The sequence below is a fragment of the Myxocyprinus asiaticus genome, chromosome 12 (assembly GCF_019703515.2).
Source record: "Myxocyprinus asiaticus isolate MX2 ecotype Aquarium Trade chromosome 12, UBuf_Myxa_2, whole genome shotgun sequence".
Taxonomy (NCBI): domain Eukaryota; kingdom Metazoa; phylum Chordata; class Actinopteri; order Cypriniformes; family Catostomidae; genus Myxocyprinus; species Myxocyprinus asiaticus.
In genome coordinates, this window is record NC_059355.1 from 1,039,191 (window position 1) to 1,058,434 (window position 19,244).

Here is a 19,244-nt window from a genome sequence, read left to right on the forward strand (position 1 = left end):
CTTTGTGTGTGTGTGATATATATATATATATATATTAGTATAGTCTTTTTACTATGTGATTATTTTTGTTTCTACATTCACAGTTAGAAAGCTGATTCACAAATAACTGAAATGTGATTTGAAAATAGATAATGAGATTCATCCATCTTATTCTGACCAATTACAGCTTAGTTCTGCAGCAGACAACAGTACAGTTTTGTCTGTGACTTGTCATTGCATACGTGTGAGGATATTATTTTATCTGTGAATAAGCTTTGTATTTGTGAATTACATTTATTTATTCAAATTAAACCGTTTTAACCCCATATTTGACATGTTTGAGCTTTTTACTGTTCACCACAGGATGAAGAATTATTCAGTGACTGGGAATCCATCTTTAGTGAATCGGAGGGTAAAATGAGAAATAATGCACGCGTCTATTCGTTTGATGGTCGAGATGTTCTCAACGATGATGCCTGGTAAGGGGGCTTATGAGGTCTCTACTAAATAGAACCTTAACAAAACAATAAATTATTAGATTTAATTTTTTTCCTTAACCACTTCAATAGGCCAGAGAAGATGGTATGGCATGGATCAAGCACTCGTGGTCACAGGCAGACAGACAGCTACTGTGAGACGTGGCGAACAGGTAGTCATGCCGTCACTGGTATGGCTTCTTCTCTTCAAGACGGCTACTTGCTTCAGCAGTTACCACGTGGCTGCACGAGCTCTTTTGTCGTACTGTGCATTGAAAACAGTTACATTGCTAAATGAATCAGAACCTCTGCCAAGCAAAATGTGTCTGAAGAGAACAAACACTAAGTCACACCTCAACAAATTGAAACATGATATGTTTGATGTTTATCTAAATGTATTTTAAGATTTAAACTTGCACAATTTTATTATTTCCTATCAACCGCTGTGTGACAACCATGTATGTAGGTGCATTAGATCACAGTTTCAAAACTAACATCCTATGGCAAAACTTTTTGTGAATTAAATGTTCACTATACTGTTTTCACTTTTCAAACAGAGCTAAATGGTGCTTTAACCCTTGTGCGACCTTCAGGACATTTTTGTCTTTTTCATTTTTGTTTTTTCGATCATTTTGGCTGTTAATGCCAACAGCATACATTTTGGGGAATTTTGATATTTCAAGCTCAGTTCCTATAATACATCTATAATACACTGTGTACACACAATAGTTACACTCAGGACCTTCAGGACAAAAATGTCCCCATTGAAACCCATTAAAACTGCAATATTTGATCCCAGTGCCATTAAAGCATAAAATCATGAATTCTATGATATTATGTTTTTATTCTGGAGCCCTAGATTCAAAATTTACATTTTAATATTTTCCACCAGATGGCGCCATTTTTCTCATGTTTAGCCTATGGAGCAAATACAAGCTTTTTCCCTATTCTCTGTTATTCGCTGTATTATAGAGCACTGCAGGACAACTGAATAAATGATGCAGATAAAATTGTGTGTGTGTGTTGGTATGGATGTCAGAGTGTGTTTTGTATGTATTGAGAAATGTGTGTGTGTGTGTGTGTGTAAAAAACAACAGTGGCATTATGGAAACAAACTGGCATTTAAAGGGTTAAAATCCTGAAAATGAATGAATATTTGTTAGTTATGATCAGGACTGATGTTGGTTAAAAAATTAACTCATTGAAAGTGGAAAATAATATTAATATATAATATTTTTATGGCAGTTTTTCGATGCGGACATTTTTGTCCTCGAAGGACCTCTGAGTAACTTTAATTTATTGACGCACAAGGGTTAAATAAGAGCCTTACGATATACTGCCAAAGAAAATGTCAACATTATCACTCTTTAGTAACTAATTCTCTTTAACTAGTATTTTATTCTCATGATTGTTTTCATTCACATTTGCATTAAAACAAATCTGGAACATTTGTCAATTGTTACACTTTGCAAATATATATATTTTTTTAATAATTTTATATTGATTTTAAATATAACATTTTTAACAATAGCAATTTAAGAAACATTCCATGACTGCGTAAGTACATAATGACAGGCTGTCTAAACTATTAATCAAAAGAACTAAATCATGTTTTTGGTTTGGTTTAGTTTATTTTCTAAGCATCAGCAGAATTAAAATGTAAAGGACTCCATCAAATCGCTTAAGCACATTTTTCTTTCCTGCGATGACATACAGTGTTTCCTACAGAAAAAGTTCTTATTTAATAGACAACAGGCTTTAGTTTACATCAAAGCTGTGAACCATTACTTGTTACATGCTATTGCAAGTCAGAAGTTGGTCTTATTATACTAAATGCATATTTCTGGTAAAAGTTCTGTTTGTCAACTTTATGGAGAGCACTGACATTTGACTCAAATCCACAAGACTTTAATTTTGATTTCATAAGAGAGTTGTGGCCCACTTAGGTTCTCAAAGAATCATGTCATTGCAATATGCAGTTGATATACATTGTGAAAACCTCTTAAAAAAAAAAAAAAAAGTGTAATTTTAGGACTATAATCCAAACCAAGTTCAATAGCCTCTTGCCTGTTGTACTTACTCTACATTTAACACTGTAATTGTTTTTTATATGACCACTACAAACATGGGAGCAATTATTGTTACTGTATTTTCAATGGAACTTATACCAATAAATGAACACCATTTCTAATACTAATCCTGGTTTGTATCAATCCAGAAATGTTGCTAGTAACAGTCTCATTAAGGGAATAGTTCACCCACTGTTCCTGAACTATTCCTTTAAAATTACAGATGAGCTAAAAATCAACCAAGTACATCTCACTCAAAAACAATGCAGAAATGTGAATACTGTATTTGTCTTTACTTACAACACTCTGTAGCTTATTGGAGTAAGACTTTTTTCCATAATACGTAATTATTTTATTAAAGAATTGATTTAAAGATTTATTAAGAATGAATCCTTACAAATTCATATCTTAAAATACACTTCCATTATTTGAGTGTCTTTCAGCAAAGAAAATCTTGGATCAAAAATGTAATTCCATTTGACCAGTACCTTACAATACTATCATGTACACACTTATGTTTGAAATCTCTCCCATATAAAACAACAAAAGATTGAGGTTAAATATTAAAACTGTGGCTGTCTCAGCTCAAGTGAATTATGAGTCACATCATAAAAAGAAGGCAGTGCAAAAACCACTGCATCACATCAAGTGCACATATCTTAATTGAACACTGATTTATGCTTAAACAATATAAGGTAGTGAACTAGTTCAAATTTTATACAATGCATTAACCTTTCATACAGTATCACAAGGCAATTAAAAGCCTGATGATGTAATCAATCCTAAACTAGGCAATTAATATCTCATAGTAATCACAACTTCTGACTAATAAGGGTGCACCTCCAGTAGTGAGCATTATGCACAGATTTACCACATATATTGAATTCCGTACAAACAGGACACAAAGACCTAAAACACACTGTAGTTGCAAATGATAATGCAACATTTTTTAAATTATTATATTATAGTCCAAAAAGTATGCTGGTCCCATTTTGATAAATTCCACTGTTCAGTGGTGATCATTTTTCCTATTAATTTATATCTTATACTTTGAAAAGATGAAAGTGATTATTAAAAAAATAATAATAATAATTACCAACTGTGGGATATAAAAGTGCCTGAGGGTCAATGACATGATACTCATTTTTGCATCATTTTGCATGTAGATATTTTGTTGTCATGTGAAATACAGGTGATCTCTTTAGACCCACAAGGCTGTGTGTGAAGAGTTAAAAACAAATCATAATTTTGTTGTATTAAATATCAATATTTTGACATTTTAATGAAAAGGCACATTTGGTTCAGGTCATTTGAACTTATTGATATTCTTGACCTCAAAATAATTTGATATTTGCAAAAAAAAAAAATAAAAAAAAAAAAATTCACCTTGAAACGTACCATCGAAACTTATATTAATTAATGAATACAGTTCTGTACACTCATGTATTCAACTATTTTAATACCTTTAACTTGATGGTTGCACCACATGACATTTTTAAAGTCTCTAAATCAATTTTTTGCACAAAATGCTCTAAATGTTTTTCAGACAATTTAGTAAAAACATGAACTCAACACATCTGTTTTAAACCAGATTTTATAAAATAGTTCTCATTTTTGTCACCTTGTTATTTGTCAATGACCCCTGAGCACCTCTGGCACTAGTATCATAATATGCCTTCATAATTGTGTAAGCATATTGTGTGAGAAACTTCTCTTGGTTAATTTCTATGTAGAAAAGTCACAGGTTGTGTTTCTGGATTGTCAAAATGTATACATGTATAACAGTCTACATTTACTTCAATCAAAATCTCTTTCAAGCTAAACGAAACGACATTTTGTTTGTATTAACATTCACTGATACATGTTAATACAAAATGTTATTGTAAAACCATACTAAAATCATTATCAGTATTTATAAAAAAAGAAAGCTGTTCGCATTTTATGGTAAAAACAGTAGGAATTATTGAAATACTGTAAACAGTAATGACTATTTCAAATTGCAAATGATAGTTCTGACATGAGAGAACATTTTCACAAAACAAGATACTATATTTCCTTTTCATGTTTGGCTTTCCAAACAAAAACAACCTTACGAACTGATAGTTAAACCAAGAAACTCCAGGTCATTATGTGAATCCTGAGACTATATTTTCCACTGATATTTCATCCTATTGGCCACTTGTGTCAATGCACAATGCACCACTACATTTCCACAAAACACCTAAATGGTTCTGTTGACGATAAAATCAAATGTGCTGTTCCTAAAACAAAAGGATATACATAAGAAAACAATAAAAATCAATGCTATTCCTACTCATAATAATAGTGTTGAACATTTTGATGATTTTGACATAAACAGCTTAAGAGATGAGGACAATTCCTTTGACTCTCAAGCCTTGTTGCTGGTGCCATTAATAACACAATGTGCCTCACTAGCAGCTGCTGTCTTGGAACAGAGTTCAGTGGCTACAGACACTTCCGTCTGCCCCTCTCCTGCTCTCTGATTTCGATAATGACGTGTGATGATCCAAACACTACAGCCCAGATAAATCACAGTCAGGAAGATAAAGTAAAAGAAATAAACAAAAAACTGCAAGAAACAGAGAGACAGAAAAACTGAATTAGGCCAGAATGTTGCAACTTTTTTTTTTTTTTTTTTTTTTATGATGAAAATCAGAAGTAACAAGGCTTTTAATAGAAATGTATTGAAACTCTGTAAATTACTTCAGTAAACTGTTCAATTTACCTCCATCTAATGGTTAACAACGTGTGCTTTGACAAAATGTTATGGCTTTGAATGCACTAAAAGTTATTATCAATGCTATATGGGCTGGGCATTATATTATTGTGTATACATGTTATTAACAGTGGAGTAAAAGCTGCCTAAGTGACTGTTTGGGTTCAAACCTGTGTTGGGATTTGCGCTTTTGTGGAACCAGACACCGAAGCAGTCACATGGTCTGTAGCCGAATAAAGCTTGAGATGCCACACATCGTGTTTATGGCTAAACAAGTCAAGCTCTGATACAATGCTTTGTTTGTTTTGGAAACAAGCTTCGACACTTCGGTGCCAAATATCTCACTACTTTTTTCATTTCAAACGTTCCTGAACTTAAAGGGATAGTTCCCCCAAAAATGAAAATTCTGTCATCATTTACTCACCCTCCTGCCATCCCAGATGTGTATGACTTTCTTTCTTCTGCAGAACACAAATGAAGATTTTTAGAAGAATATTTCAGCTCTGTAGGTCCATACGATGCAAGTGAATGGTGACCAGAAGTTTAAAGCTCTAGAAAGCACATAAAGGCAGCATAAAAATAATCCATAAGACTCCAGTGTTTAAATCCATGTGTTCAGAAGCGATGTGATAGTTGTAGGTTAGAAACAGATCAATATTTAAGTCATTTTTTATTATAAATTCTCCTCCCTGCCCAGTAAGGGGTTGTAAGAAGTTCAGTTCTCGTGGGCAATGGAGGAGTCATGAGGCAATGAAGCAGTGCTGGCAAGACTTTTATTTTTTCTGCCTCAGGTTCTGGGGTGACTTAATGCAGTCTATTTACGTAGATACAAACACTCAATCAGATAACAAAAGAAACTTTTTTTAAACACTCAGTTAGATAATGAATACACTCAGCAAGCGTCGAGTTTGTGCTCTCAGGACTCTCTCTCTCGAACTGGTGAGCTGGTGTGGCTTTTAAGTCTCTCTCCGCCATCACTATAACAAGAGACAGGTGTTAGAGATAATTACAACCCAGGTAACGAGCCTTACCGCTCTCTCTCTCTCCCGCAGACAGACACACGACCACGCCCCCATCACCACAGGGGTGTATGCATTAAGACTGTGAATCACCGAGGGGCCTGGGTAGCTCAGTGGTTAAAGACACTGGCTATCACCCCTGGAGTTCGCTAGTTCGCTAGTTCGAATTCCAGGGTGTGCTGAGTGACTCCAGCCAGGTCTCCTAAGCAACTAAATTGGCCCGGTTGCTAGGGAGGGTAGAGTCACATGGGGTAACCTCCTCGTGGTCGCTATAATGTGGTTCATTTCTCGGTGGGGCACGTGGTGAGTTGTGCGCGGATGCCGCTGTGGATGGCGTGAAGCCTCCACATGCGCTATGTCTCCGTGGCAACGCGCTCGTGGAGGCAACTGAGATTCGTCCTCCGCCACCCAGATTGAGGCAAATCACTACGTGACCACGAGGACTTAGAGCGCATTGGGAATTGGCCATTCCACATTGGGTGAAAAAAAAAAAAATGTGAATCACCAAAAACGCAAGAAGAAAGTGAAAGTGAAACTGAAGTGGAAATTGACTGGGCAGGGAGGAGAATTTATAGTAAAAAAGGACTTGCATTTTGATCTGTTTCTCACCCACACCTATCATATCACTTCTGAAGACATGGATTAAACCACTGGAGTTTTATGGATTACTTTTATGCTGCCTTTATGTGGATTTTAAAGCTTCAAAATTTTGGCACCCATTCACTTGCATTGTATGGACCTACAGAGCTGAAATATTCTTCTAAAATCTTCATTTGTGTTCAGAAGAAGAAAGAAAGTCATACACATCTGGGATGGCATGAGGGTGAATAAATGATGAGAGAATTTTCATTTTTGGGTGAACTATCCCTTTAAGCCTCTTCTACTAACATGCTGGTGATACTTATTATTGTTATTATTCTTATTCTTATTTTTACACACCTGAGATTGAACATTTAAAGCCAGTCCCCTCTTATCTGCCACAATGATGGTGGTGATTGACTTTAGGATTGTCCCAAGGAAAGTGTTTACTCCAAACACTAAAGCACATAGTTCTTTAGTAAGATTGGATGCAATCTGGAAACTGAGAGGAAAAAACACAAAAAGGAGAAGTCTGAAAACAAAATGCAGCTGATAGCCATCTGGATAATTAAGTTTTATTTTCTTAAGATCAAAAGCATTCCCAGTGTTTAGCTCACTTGGTAACAAAATCCACAATCGTATAAATGTTTTAACAGGTGCAACAAAGCCAATTTATTTCATTTTTTGAGTCACTCCAAAATAGGAACACATTTTAATATCAGTTTTTCACAAAGACAACACATGAAAAATCGTTCATAAAAGAGCTACAGTAGCTCAGTCTTGTATCACTTACATGGCAATAGGCACCAGGAACTGGTACAAGCCTCTGAACAGGGCGTATGACACATAGCAAACCCAGATATTATCTGTGGTGTCCATGAGCAGCAGTAGACCAGCCTGTGCCGCAGTAATCAATCCAATCACCAGTTCGGACCAAAGATTCCATCGTATTGTCACATAGCCTGCTGCAAATGACGTGATCGCACCTATGGATTTCACACAGTCATGTATTGATCATACAAAGCTGATGATCGGCCACTGTTTGTCACGATAAGTTAAAGTCTACAGACCTTATCCACAGTAACGTCATTTTTGATTTTGACCGTAATGAAAGCGCGGCTGTGAGGCATTCACTTTAAGTCTCTTCAATGGCATGAACTGTAAAAATGATCCTAGATCACATCTACTTTTCCCAACTTATGCTTTCACAACTATGAGCTGTCAATGTTTGAAATAATGTGTACAATTTACAAGTAATAACATTAAGTTTACATTCATATGTATAACAAGCGCTATAATGGTACTGTCACTTTAAGAGTTTAACACGTATCTCACAGACTCGCACAGGTAGGGCTGTTCAATTCCAGAAATTAGGGAATCGACTCCGATTCCTGGTTTTGGAATCGATGGAATCGATTCCAAGAGTTGATTCCAGACTCATTTATTCTATTCTTTTTCGATTCCGAACAAAGTTAAATCTCATAATAAACAGCTCACTAGTGTTCTTTGCACTGTTTATAAGAGCATGAATGATATTTACTGTTAATAGGTCCATTCTAAAGTTAAATCAGGGCCTGTATGCACATACCAAAGCACGATGCTTCAATCCCATGAGGTAAATTTGAGGGAAGTTTGAGTAGATGCGCCTGTATTTCCAGAACTACCGAAATGAGTTCTTGTTTAGAAAGAGGTTTAAATTAGGATGTACAGTAACTGTCCACTACCGGTTGTACACTGAATAAAATGTCCAAACAATACACTTCAGTTTTATTAAAAAATCCACACTGTTGTACTGGTTTATGTAAATTGGTCTCGAGAGCAACTGAACTGAGGCTATGCATGAGTTCAGTGGGTTATGTGAACAAACGGAGCGGATTTGACTCCGAGTCAGATTGGTGATCGTTAAGATGTAGACATTTTATAATCAGTTTGTAAATTGTATTAGTGCTGTTAGGCTTCTAAAATGTGTAGTAGTTCAGTGGTCGAGGAAATAAACAGTCTGAAAATATCAACCGGTTTCCTCAAAAGGAATCAACTCCAGTTTTGATTTCGATTCCAACGTTTCAAGTCGATTCTCGACTCCCAGCCCTACACACAGGTGTTTCTGTTCATTATTAATGAAAGCGAAGTCTCGTTTTTTTAGCGCATCCATGCTATTTGTTGTTCAAATTAATATTTATTTGTACTTTTTTTTTTTATTACATTATTCAATGATAGTGGAGTGCGGGATTTCATCTTTGGACACACATTACACGGGAGAAATGGTCTGTTTTAATCTCAAGCACTTTCCAACAAAACAAGGCGATTTTCCAGGTGTTCCAGTACTGACATTTCTAAAAGCTAAATTCAGGCACTTAAAAGTAACTTCAAAGACCTTGTGCGGGGGGCCTGGGTAGCTGGGTAGTCACAAGTTCGAATCCAGGGCGTGCTGAGTGACTCCAGCCAGGTCTCCTAAGCAACCAAATTGGCCCGGTTGCTAGGGAGGGTAGAGTCACATGGGGTAGCCTCCTCGTGGTCGCGATTAGGGGTTCTCGCTCTCAACGGGGCGTGTGGTAAGTTGTGTGTGGATCGTGGAGAGTAGCATGAGCCTCCACATGCTGTGAGTCTCCGTGGTGTCATGCACAATGAGTCACGTGATAAGATGCGCGGATTGATGGTCTCAGATGCGGAGGCAATGAGATTCATCCTCCACCATCCGGATTGAGGTGAGTAACCGCGCCACCACGAGGACATACTAAGTAGTGAGAATTGGGCATTCCAAAATTGGGAGAAAAAGGGGATAAAAAAATAAAAATAAAAAAGACATTGTGTGAACTCTGTAAACAGTGTAGGAAAAAAGTGCAGTAGTGGTTTAAATTTGGTGGTCAAATTTGGAAATATCGAATTTTGCCTCAATATGATTAGTCATTTTTTTTAGTTTGCAATAGATTGAAATTCGATATATATTGTCCCATCTCTAATTTTTTTAATGTTTTACTTGGATAACGATCAAAAACAATTTAAACAACAGTACAACCCATTGAATAGACTGTAATCTACTCCTCACGGCCTAATTTTCATCCCCGTCAAAAAAATCAAATATGGCGCTACTGTGAATAATAAAGGTGTTGAGCATTCAGCTGATGAAATGTTAATTTGGATAGCCTATACAAATGTTTTTGAAATGATGAAAGTATGGCATCAGATTTGATGTGAATAGGTATTTTATAAACATGTTATACTGTTACCTCCTTAAATTACGTCAAGATGTGTGCAAACAGGCCATATTTAAAGGGATAGTTCACCAAAAAAATTAAAATCTCTCTTCATTTACTCACCATCATGCCATCCCAGATGTGTCTGACTTTCTTTCTTCTGCAGAACACAAATGAAGATTTTTAGAAGAATATTTCATCTCTGTAGGTCCATACAATGCAAGTGAATGATGACCAGAACTTTGAAGCTCCAAAAAGCACATAAAGGAAAAGTAATCCATAAGGCTCCAGTGGATTAATTAATGTCTTCAGAAGTGAAAATCTAGGTAAGTGTAGAATAGAATAATAGATCAATATTCAAAACTTTTTTTTACTAAAAATTCATGAGAGACGAGGTCAAGCACGTTGGCAAGTTCACGCGAGGAATATGGGGAAAAAAAAGGAAGCACCTTGTTGTTTACAAAAGAGGAGCATAGATAATCATACATAGATGCCTCATTCAGCTGGTTTGGATACGTCAGCAGCGTCAACCCTTGTCAATGAGCTGGCCAGAAGCGAACATTTTTAGTAAGAAAAAAAAAGTATTAAATATTGGTCTATTATACCTTGCATTTCACTTCAGAAGATATTAATTAAACCACTGGAGTCGTATGGGTTACTTTTATTATGGCTTTATGTGCTTTTTGGAGCTCAAATATTTTGGCACCCATTGACATGCACTGTATGGACCTACAGAGCTGAAATATTCTTCTAAAAATCTTCATTTGTGTTCTGCAGAAGAAAGAAAGTCATACACATCTGGGATGGCATGAGAGAATTTTTATTTTTGGGTGAACTATTCCTTTAACACCATTAACACAGCTAGACAGCATCCTTTAAAATAAAGCACAACTGCCATGCCTTGAACCAAATGTTGTCATTGGTCATTTCCACAGGTGTGTTTACAAAACGTTTGTCATGCCAAAGCTTAAGGGTTGAGAAACATGAACTTTGTTTGTTCTTGACTATTAGTAACTATCATCTATGATAACTACTGTATATAACTATAACCTCAATGATTTTCATGTGGAACATTTATAATTATCAAACTTCATGATCCTAATAAAACAGTTATTGCTCTAGGTCACAGTAACCTACAGAATACTGAACGGTGTTGTTCATTTGATAAATAACCATTAATGAACACCTCATGTTTAAAGACTGGTTCGGTGAATGTGATTCTGCATATGGCTGAGTGAAACAAACCATACGCTATTTCAGGAACTAACTTACCTAATAATGTCGAGGCAGCTTCAACAGCTCCATTGTAGACATGCTTGTTCTCTGTGGCAGGGTAAACTTTATTCCACAGGATGTGCACATAAAAGACAACTAGATAGTAACCAGTTGAGTTGAAAATCCACCACAAGCTCCAGAGCCTTAAACTAGGCACTTTCATGACATTTTTCAACTCCTTCAGCATCTGAACAAACACTGAATTGGTCCAGGAATGGGCACTGACGTTACTGCTTTGTGCTGCCACACTGCCATCCTTATCAGGTTTCATTCTGGCCAATTCTGACTGAGCTGCAACCTTTCTCTCCTCCTCCAAGTAGGCTTGGTTGAAAAACAAGCTACGCTTGGGCCATGGCAGGAAGACAGACAACAGCAAACCAAAAGTGACAAACCCCAAAGATACAGCACTGAGCATCATGTATGACACGCCACCTACCGACACACACATCTGACCCAACACAGAGCTTATGAAGACTCCCATGAGCACAGAGGAGCGGGAGTAGCTGGCAACACGCTGGTACACAGTCGCTGGCACCAGTGAGAAGATGTACGAGGAGTAGGCCACACGGGCAGCCATGGTGATGCCATAAAAGAACTCCATTAACTGCATTTCCAGCAATGAGGTGCCCAAAAGCAGCAAGAGCCAAATGGAAACATGACTCAAACTTTGAAGGATCAATACAGGTTTGTAGCGCAGGTAATCTGTCAGCAGAAAAACAGGCACCAGCACTGCCATGTAGGAATACGAGAGCACTGGGCTGATTTCATTGGTGACCTGTGAAGAGAGCCGTTGTTACTAATTATGTATGGTAATGCATAACTGTGTTGCGCATTTAGTTACTGGAGCAACTCAACTGGAAAAATGTGTCAACTTGCTTGTTTTTCTCCAATTAGATAACACATGTTTGTTTTGTTTTTTGGATTTTTCCCCTTTTTCACCCAATTTGGAATGCCCAGTTCCCAATGAGCTCTAAGTCCTCGTGGCTGCGTAGTGATTTGCCTCAATCCGGGTGGCGGAGGATGAATCCCAGTTGCCTCCGCGTCTGAGACCATCAACCCGTGCATCTTATCACGTGGCTTGTTGACCGCATCGCCATGGAGACATAGCGCGTGTCGAGGCTTCACGCCATCCACCGCGGCATCTGCGCTCAACTCACCATGCGCCCCACCAAGAACGAACCACATTATAGCGATCACGAGGAGGTTACCCCATGTGACTCTACCCTCCCTAGCAACCGGGCCAATTTGGTTGCTTAGGAGACCTGACTGGAGTCACTCAGCACGCCCTGGGATTCGAACTAGCGAACTAGCGAACTCCAGGGGTGGTAGCCAGCGTCTTTTACCACTGAGCCATTGTTACTAATTATGTATGGTAATACATAACTGTGTTGCGCATTTAGTTACTGGAGCAACTCAACTGTAAAAATGTGTCAACTTGCTTGTTTTTGTCCAATTAGATAACACATGTTTGTAAAATAACAGATGTGATGGTTCAGGTGCTCTTTGAACTCAATAAAGAATTAAAACATGAGAAAAGTGTAACAAAAGATAACATCAAGCTAAAAACAAGCGCTTGGGTCTATTTTGCAGTACTAGTGGAAAATTCCCCAAAATACTCTACATGTGGTAGACTACATTTTGGCTTTTTGCCAAAACAATGGCTGTAACCCTTATATTAATAACTACCATCAAAAGAGCGAACACAAACTCACACAGGTAACAATGTGATTAATAACTTCACTAATGAGAGAGAATGATCTGGAAAAGGATTAGTCCTCTTTTAAAGCAGCTCTGACCCACTTTAAAGGAATGTGAACTCTGACCCAGTGTTTCCCATTAATAACCTAGACTGTTTCATAATGAACCGAAAATATTTGTACACTTCTCATAACATCATAAAAGATCTCTAACTTTGTGTTCTGCACCGTTGCTTTCGGCAAAGCATCTCTCACTGCCAGTCAGTCAGATTTCTTGGATGGCTCACAGGGCTTGACATTAACACAAGTGGATTTTTTGAAGGGGCAAGTGAAAGAGAATTTTACTTGCCCGAACGGACAAGCAGATTAAAATGTCAATAACAAAAAAATAACCAGCTATATTTGTGATAGGTTAGGCCTGTGTCACTTATTAGAAAGTTCATATTCTTATTCTGCTGTTGAAAATAATCCAGGGCACGTAATTTTATAATTCTCAGGAGATCTAGTAACAGCTGCGCCCTGTTTGATTGACAGGCGGCGTATGTGTGTGTGCTGAACATGCTCAAATACATTTAAAAATGCCCGTCTTGGTGAGGTATTCGTGTAAACACAGAGAGTGATGTCTAAAGTGAACGTAAACAGCGGAGAAAAAGCGGATTTGTATTCAAAATTCGGACTTGTAAGTATAAATGTAAACTAATAGACCTGCTGCTGTCTAGTGCATCATTATCGGTCATAATTTTAGAAAAATATACAACATAAACTTTGACATGTTACTTGCACATGTTACCTTTTTTCTCTCCGGACAAGTAACTTTTTTACTCTGTTAAACTCTGTCTCGTTTCTGCTTTGTGGGTGTGACTTTTTTGGGCCGTGTCATCACCATTCATATCTATACAACCAATGTGTTTATGATTAAATTATTACATGAGCACAAAGTTCTTCATAGATCTAGCTTCTTAATTTTGCTCTCAAAGTGCACCAGATTGATGCATTTAACTTTAAAATGTCAAATATTTTCTTACGGCGGAGCATCTCCGGACCCCCCTAGTGGGTCTGAGGTCCACCCACCGCAGTCTCACAAAATCCTGTGGGGAACACTGCTGATCACACCACACTTAAAAGACTCCAGCAGCTGTGCCCAGTATGAGGACTAAATAACACAGGCCTCACAAGAAAAACAAAGTTTCTTAAGTACATACACTACAGTACCAGTCAAATGTTTTTAGGGGTGAGTGGGGTAAACTGTGCTACATTGTACTCAAGTTGTCCTGTAGTCTAAGATGTCCAGGAGTAAGCTGAATCATTGAGGAATGTGCACGATTTACATTTCAAACAGAAAAAAAGTAATAAGAATGTAATAATGCCCTATTCCATTCAAAAGTCTCCTTTTCAGCCAGCAAAATGTTTAATTTTCAGAATATGTAGTGAAACAAATTTTCAGCATTTTTTCTTTTTTTCTTTTTTAGAAACATAAAATATAATGTTAAATACTTGATAGAAAAACGATATACATTTTACAAAAAGATCCTTAAAGCAATGTTCCGGGTTCAATACAAGTGAAGATCAATCGACAGCATTTGTGTCATAAAGTTGATTACCACAAAAATTAATTTCGTGTCGTCCCTCCTTTTCTTTAAAAAAGCACAAATCTGTGTTCCAGTGAGACACTTACAATGGAAGTCAATGGGGTCAATTTTTGAGGGTTTAAAGACAGAAATGTGACGCTTATAATTTTATAAAAGCACTTACTTTAATTCTTCTGTTAAACTCATGTATTATTTCAGCTGTAAAGTTGTTTAAATCATTTTTACAGTCGTTTTAGGGTTTGTTGACATTACATCATCATGGTAATGAAGTTGTAAAATTGTCTAACTTTCCACAGATGTGGTTAGTAAGTGATTTAATCACAGTAAAATCATGTTAACACAAATATTGTTTATGTCTTGTGCCTATACTTTTGAAACAGTGAGTATTTTAATGTTTACAGATTATTGACCCCATTGACTTCCATTGTAAGTGACTCACTGGAACACAACATGGAGCGTCAAAGAATGGCAAAATATTTATATATAATTATTTAAGTGACTCAAGAATAAGTACACAGTTTATAACTGACTTTTTTTTTTTATCTGCATGGCAGCCAACAAGTATAATAATAATAATAATAATAATAATAATAATAATATGTACCTAAATACATATGGGGGGAAAATAACTGAACAATGCAATACAAAAAAAAATCATATTCATTGAAAAACACTTTAGGATCTCTATATGTTATCTGAACAAAATACAGTTAATACAAGAAGCAGAAATAAGCTTCTTGAAATAAGCTGAAAAGGCTGAAATACAAGTTAAAATTTTTTTTTTTTTTTTTATGTTTTTGGCCACTACATAATTACCATACTACGATTTGGATCATTTCATACTTTTGACGCTTTTCCATCTTTTAAAAATGTGGAAATTTAGTATTAATAAAGAATGAGTATGAGTGAGTTCAGAATGACCTACAACCCAAACTACATATCTATTTATGGCAGAAATGGTAAGAGTAGTATGGCAACATGCCATTCTGCACTCGCCAAGTGTCCAAACATTTGACTGGTAGTGTAAAAAGAACTTGTTTACGTGTTTTAACACTCACAAATAGAGAGGACTTAGCAGGCTTAATGAAACACTTCATCTATTTGATAAAAAGGTGCGTTTCTTGCACAAGCTTTTATACTTTTAAATGCCTGGAAACATTCAGTCACCTGTTCTCTCGTGAAGTTCTTCTCTGGACTGAGCAGGTTTGGTGTGATAAACGGCTCTCCAGGTTTCAGCTGAACCATGAAGCCGTACCAACAAAGGTAAACCACGGACCACAACCAGGCTTGAGGCTTCTGCGTTTGGGTTTCCAGGTCGTCCTTGGTTTCTGGAGCCTCAGGTTCCACAGTGTGTCCATTTTCATCAGTCCTCAATTCCTCCTTAACGTCCTCTGTCCTTTCACCGCGTGTACTCATTTCCATCATGTTTATATTAACTGTCTGGTTACAGCCCTTCTGACACTGTAAGCAACTCTTTTGCAAACTGAATTATCTAATGATACATAACAAGCAAAAGAAACCTTTATCCTCAAGACTAATAGCTACAGGCTTGGCAGTATTACAGAGTTCGCAGACTGGTAACAACCCAGTGACTGCACTAGCCATTTAACCCAAAGAAATTCACTGTGTTAACTAATAGTGCGAGCCGAGAGAACCCTTTCGACGTGATCCAACAGAGGTGTTAAACAGCTACAAGTGTGCAAATAAATGTCAGCATTCACCTTTGTCCAGCTTCCAGCACTGTCAATGATTTAAAAATCCTGCCTAACTGGGGCGCACATGCCGATTCTGTAATCAAGCAAAAAGAAAATCGAATTATGGCACTTGTTATGTGAACTTCAAGTTACATTTTAAATTGCATTAATATTATAAATATATGCACTTGTTAAAAGTGCACTCAGTCATTTTTTCCTCATTAAAAAGTTTTACTTCTCAAGAAATGAATTGTAATTTTGAAACATGTATAAAATCATGAGCACTCACATGAGATGAGGACTAGTCATATCAGTAACCTTATAAAAGCGGTTTTATTCTACATGGGGCGGGGGCGCCCTCATGGGGGCTGCCATGTTAGAATCACATGACCAGCTTTAATACTACTCGATTAATCTCAGTAACCGTCCTGTTACTGGACACTTTCACTCTTGGATTAAATAAAACTGTTGATTTTGAATGATGCTGCATCCACACCACTAGGTGTCTCTGTAAGTCCAAGATGACACAAACAAAAAGTGACCATTATAAAACAGGTTTGCTGTGAAATAGGCTCACATTCTTGTTTTGTGTGGCAAAATAACAAGTTTGATTTTAGATCTAATATAAACAGACCAACATCAAATCTCGAACAGACAGCATGAACACAAACGTGTATAAGATAGGCACAGTAGCATAAAGTAAGTCTAAAGTGCAACGTCAGCACTTATTTCACGATAAAAGAGTTCAATCTCAGAAGTCATGGGCACATAAGCTTTCAAATGATGGGTTACCTTAAACCAGCCACACGCAGCACACGTGACACTGGGAAAGTAGTTCAGATATAAAAATCCACGAGACACATGCGCGCTCTTAGAGACCACTGTTGTATGCGTGCACAAAAAAACCGGATGTTTATCTGAGAAGGACCAGAGCCGTTTTAGCAATGGTATCCTACAAGCTTCGAGGAGACTAGAGGCCGTTTTTTGAATGGTTGTCTATGGATGAGATGCTTTAGTGTGCTGAATAAACCACTTTTGTGTGGAAACAGATCATCAATAATTAACTGAACACCTTTACGTTAATTGTCAACATGTTTTACACTAATAAATCCTTTTGGAATGAACTATGTGTGGAGTGTACTACGACACAAGTCCTGTTTTATAAGAGAAGACGGAAAGTTTTGCGACAGGTAGTTGTAAGTTTACGGCTCTCCCTATTCATTTATATTGCATCCGCAAACAGTAACTTACTGTCGTAACAAGCTAATTGAGGTTTTAAGATTAAAGATTCAAATTGCTTTATTGGCATGGTGAATGAAAAGCTTTACATTGCCAAAGCATAGTAACATAAAATATACATATATACACATATGCACACATATACTTGCAGTTAAAGACAATAATATATAAAGGGTGGCACAGTGTTTCGGCTGTTGTCTGGTAGTGGTCCTGTTCCAGTGGTTGTCCTTTTGTGTGTCTACGGGTGTGCCAGAGTGGGTATTGTGGGTATTGCTATCATTTAGTTTAAATTCCTCAAAAGATGAAAATTAAGAGCATTGCAACAAAGAACATTTACAATGAGTCTTATTTACTTTGCTATAGACCTTATTCACGCTAGCAGCATCTTTGATTTTTAATGGGAATGACAATGAGGCTGTGAGGGAAAGATGTGCAGTCTCTTCAGTGGGATGTACTGCAGTTTAATGTGTTTTTGGATCAGACAAAACATTGATAAAATATCTGTCCAACAACATTCAGTAGACAAAGAACTCCAGACAACATGAGTTGTGGAAGATCAGATGTGATCAAGGAGTTTTTTACAGCTTTATACCGTTTGCATCATTGAAGAGACTGTAAGTCTTTCCCTCACAGCCTCGTTTTCATTCCCATTAAAAATCAAAGATGATGGGGACTCAGCGAGTAAAGATGCTGACTACCAGCCCTGGAGTCGCATGTTTGAATCCAGGGTGTGCTGATTGACTCCAGCCAGGTCTCCTAAGCAACCAAATTGGCCCAGTTGCTAGGACGGGTAGAGTCACATGGGGTAACCTCCTCGTGGTCATGATTAGTGGTTCTCGCTCTCAATGGGGCGTGTGGTAAGTTGTGCGTGGATCGTGGAGAGTAGCATGAGCCTCCACATGCTGTGAGTCTCCGCGGTGTCATGCACAACGAGTCACGTGATAAGATGCACGGATTGACGGTCTCAGAAGCGGAGGCAACTGAGACTTGTCCTCCACCACCCGGATTGAGGTGAGTAACCGCGCCACCATGAGGACCTACTAAGTAGTGGAAATTGGGCATTCCAATATTGGGAGAAAAAGGGGATTAAAAAAAAACAAAAACAAAAAAAAAACATCAAAGATGCCACTAGCTGAATAAGGTCTATTGCAAAATTAAGAGGGCTCAAATTTTAGTGCATGCCCTTGGACGCACTTTCAGGCTTGCGGTAATGTGCCCCCTGTGCTGCATGCCGCAGTCGCGCGACCACGCTTAAGATCTGCAAACCACAATTTTATGTAGTACTGCACACAAAAATGAGAACGGCAGAAATTAAGAGCACAGCCACTTAAAAAGCAAATTTGCCCTGAAAGTTTGTGAACATCTGGATGCTTGACTTCTATTTAGCATAGAAAGGAGGCTTGTTTTTGCAGAAAGGAATGACAATTACTTCATTTAAATACTCCAGACGCAGTGAAAGCTCAGCGTTGATTGCACCTGCTTAGATAGATTGCGGGTGGTTTGTGAATAAGACACAGGTTTGTTTTTGTGCTGAAATAATATGTGCTAAAGACTGTTTAGTGATTTCACCCCTTGTAGTTTTGTAATTACAAAGCAGGAAATAAGAAATTAGGACTACATATTATCAGTTGTATTGGAGTTTCAGAAATTGCTAAATTAATTTTAATAGTAATAAAATGTAATTATATAAAAATGTT

General features: G+C 37.3%; 2 protein-coding genes across 6 annotated transcripts in view; one reads left to right on the forward strand and one right to left on the reverse strand.

Moving 5' to 3' along the window:
• Positions 1-2,652, forward strand: part of col18a1b (collagen type XVIII alpha 1 chain b) — a 57,241-nt gene extending 54,589 nt beyond the window's left edge. For all 3 annotated transcript variants that reach the window (XM_051712497.1, XM_051712498.1, XM_051712499.1), the window contains 2 exons: positions 343-458; positions 549-2,652. In XM_051712497.1, the coding sequence (XP_051568457.1) occupies positions 343-458; positions 549-753 (321 nt within the window). In that variant the 3' untranslated portion in view covers positions 754-2,652. The remainder of the gene's footprint in view (positions 1-342; positions 459-548) is intronic.
• slc19a1 (solute carrier family 19 member 1) lies at positions 776-17,236 on the reverse strand. 3 transcript variants are annotated; one of them, XR_007898689.1, is made up of 8 exons: positions 17,101-17,203; positions 16,598-16,816; positions 15,782-16,402; positions 11,326-12,103; positions 7,653-7,845; positions 7,220-7,361; positions 5,686-5,812; positions 4,987-5,114 (listed from the first exon to the last, which is right to left on the reverse strand). XR_007898689.1 is itself a non-coding variant. In XM_051712540.1 (7 exons), exons 3-7 carry the CDS (start codon positions 16,037-16,039, stop codon positions 4,914-4,916), a joined length of 1,572 nt encoding a protein of 523 aa, XP_051568500.1. In that variant the 5' UTR covers positions 16,040-16,402; positions 16,598-16,816; positions 17,101-17,203; the 3' UTR covers positions 776-4,913. The 3 variants fall into 3 exon arrangements, 2 of the variants coding, with proteins under 2 accessions (XP_051568500.1, XP_051568501.1); XM_051712540.1 differs by lacking the exon at positions 5,686-5,812 and having other exon boundaries at positions 776-5,114; XM_051712541.1 differs by lacking the exons at positions 5,686-5,812; positions 16,598-16,816 and having other exon boundaries at positions 776-5,114; positions 17,101-17,236.
• Between the last annotated feature and the right edge of the window lie 2,008 nt (positions 17,237-19,244).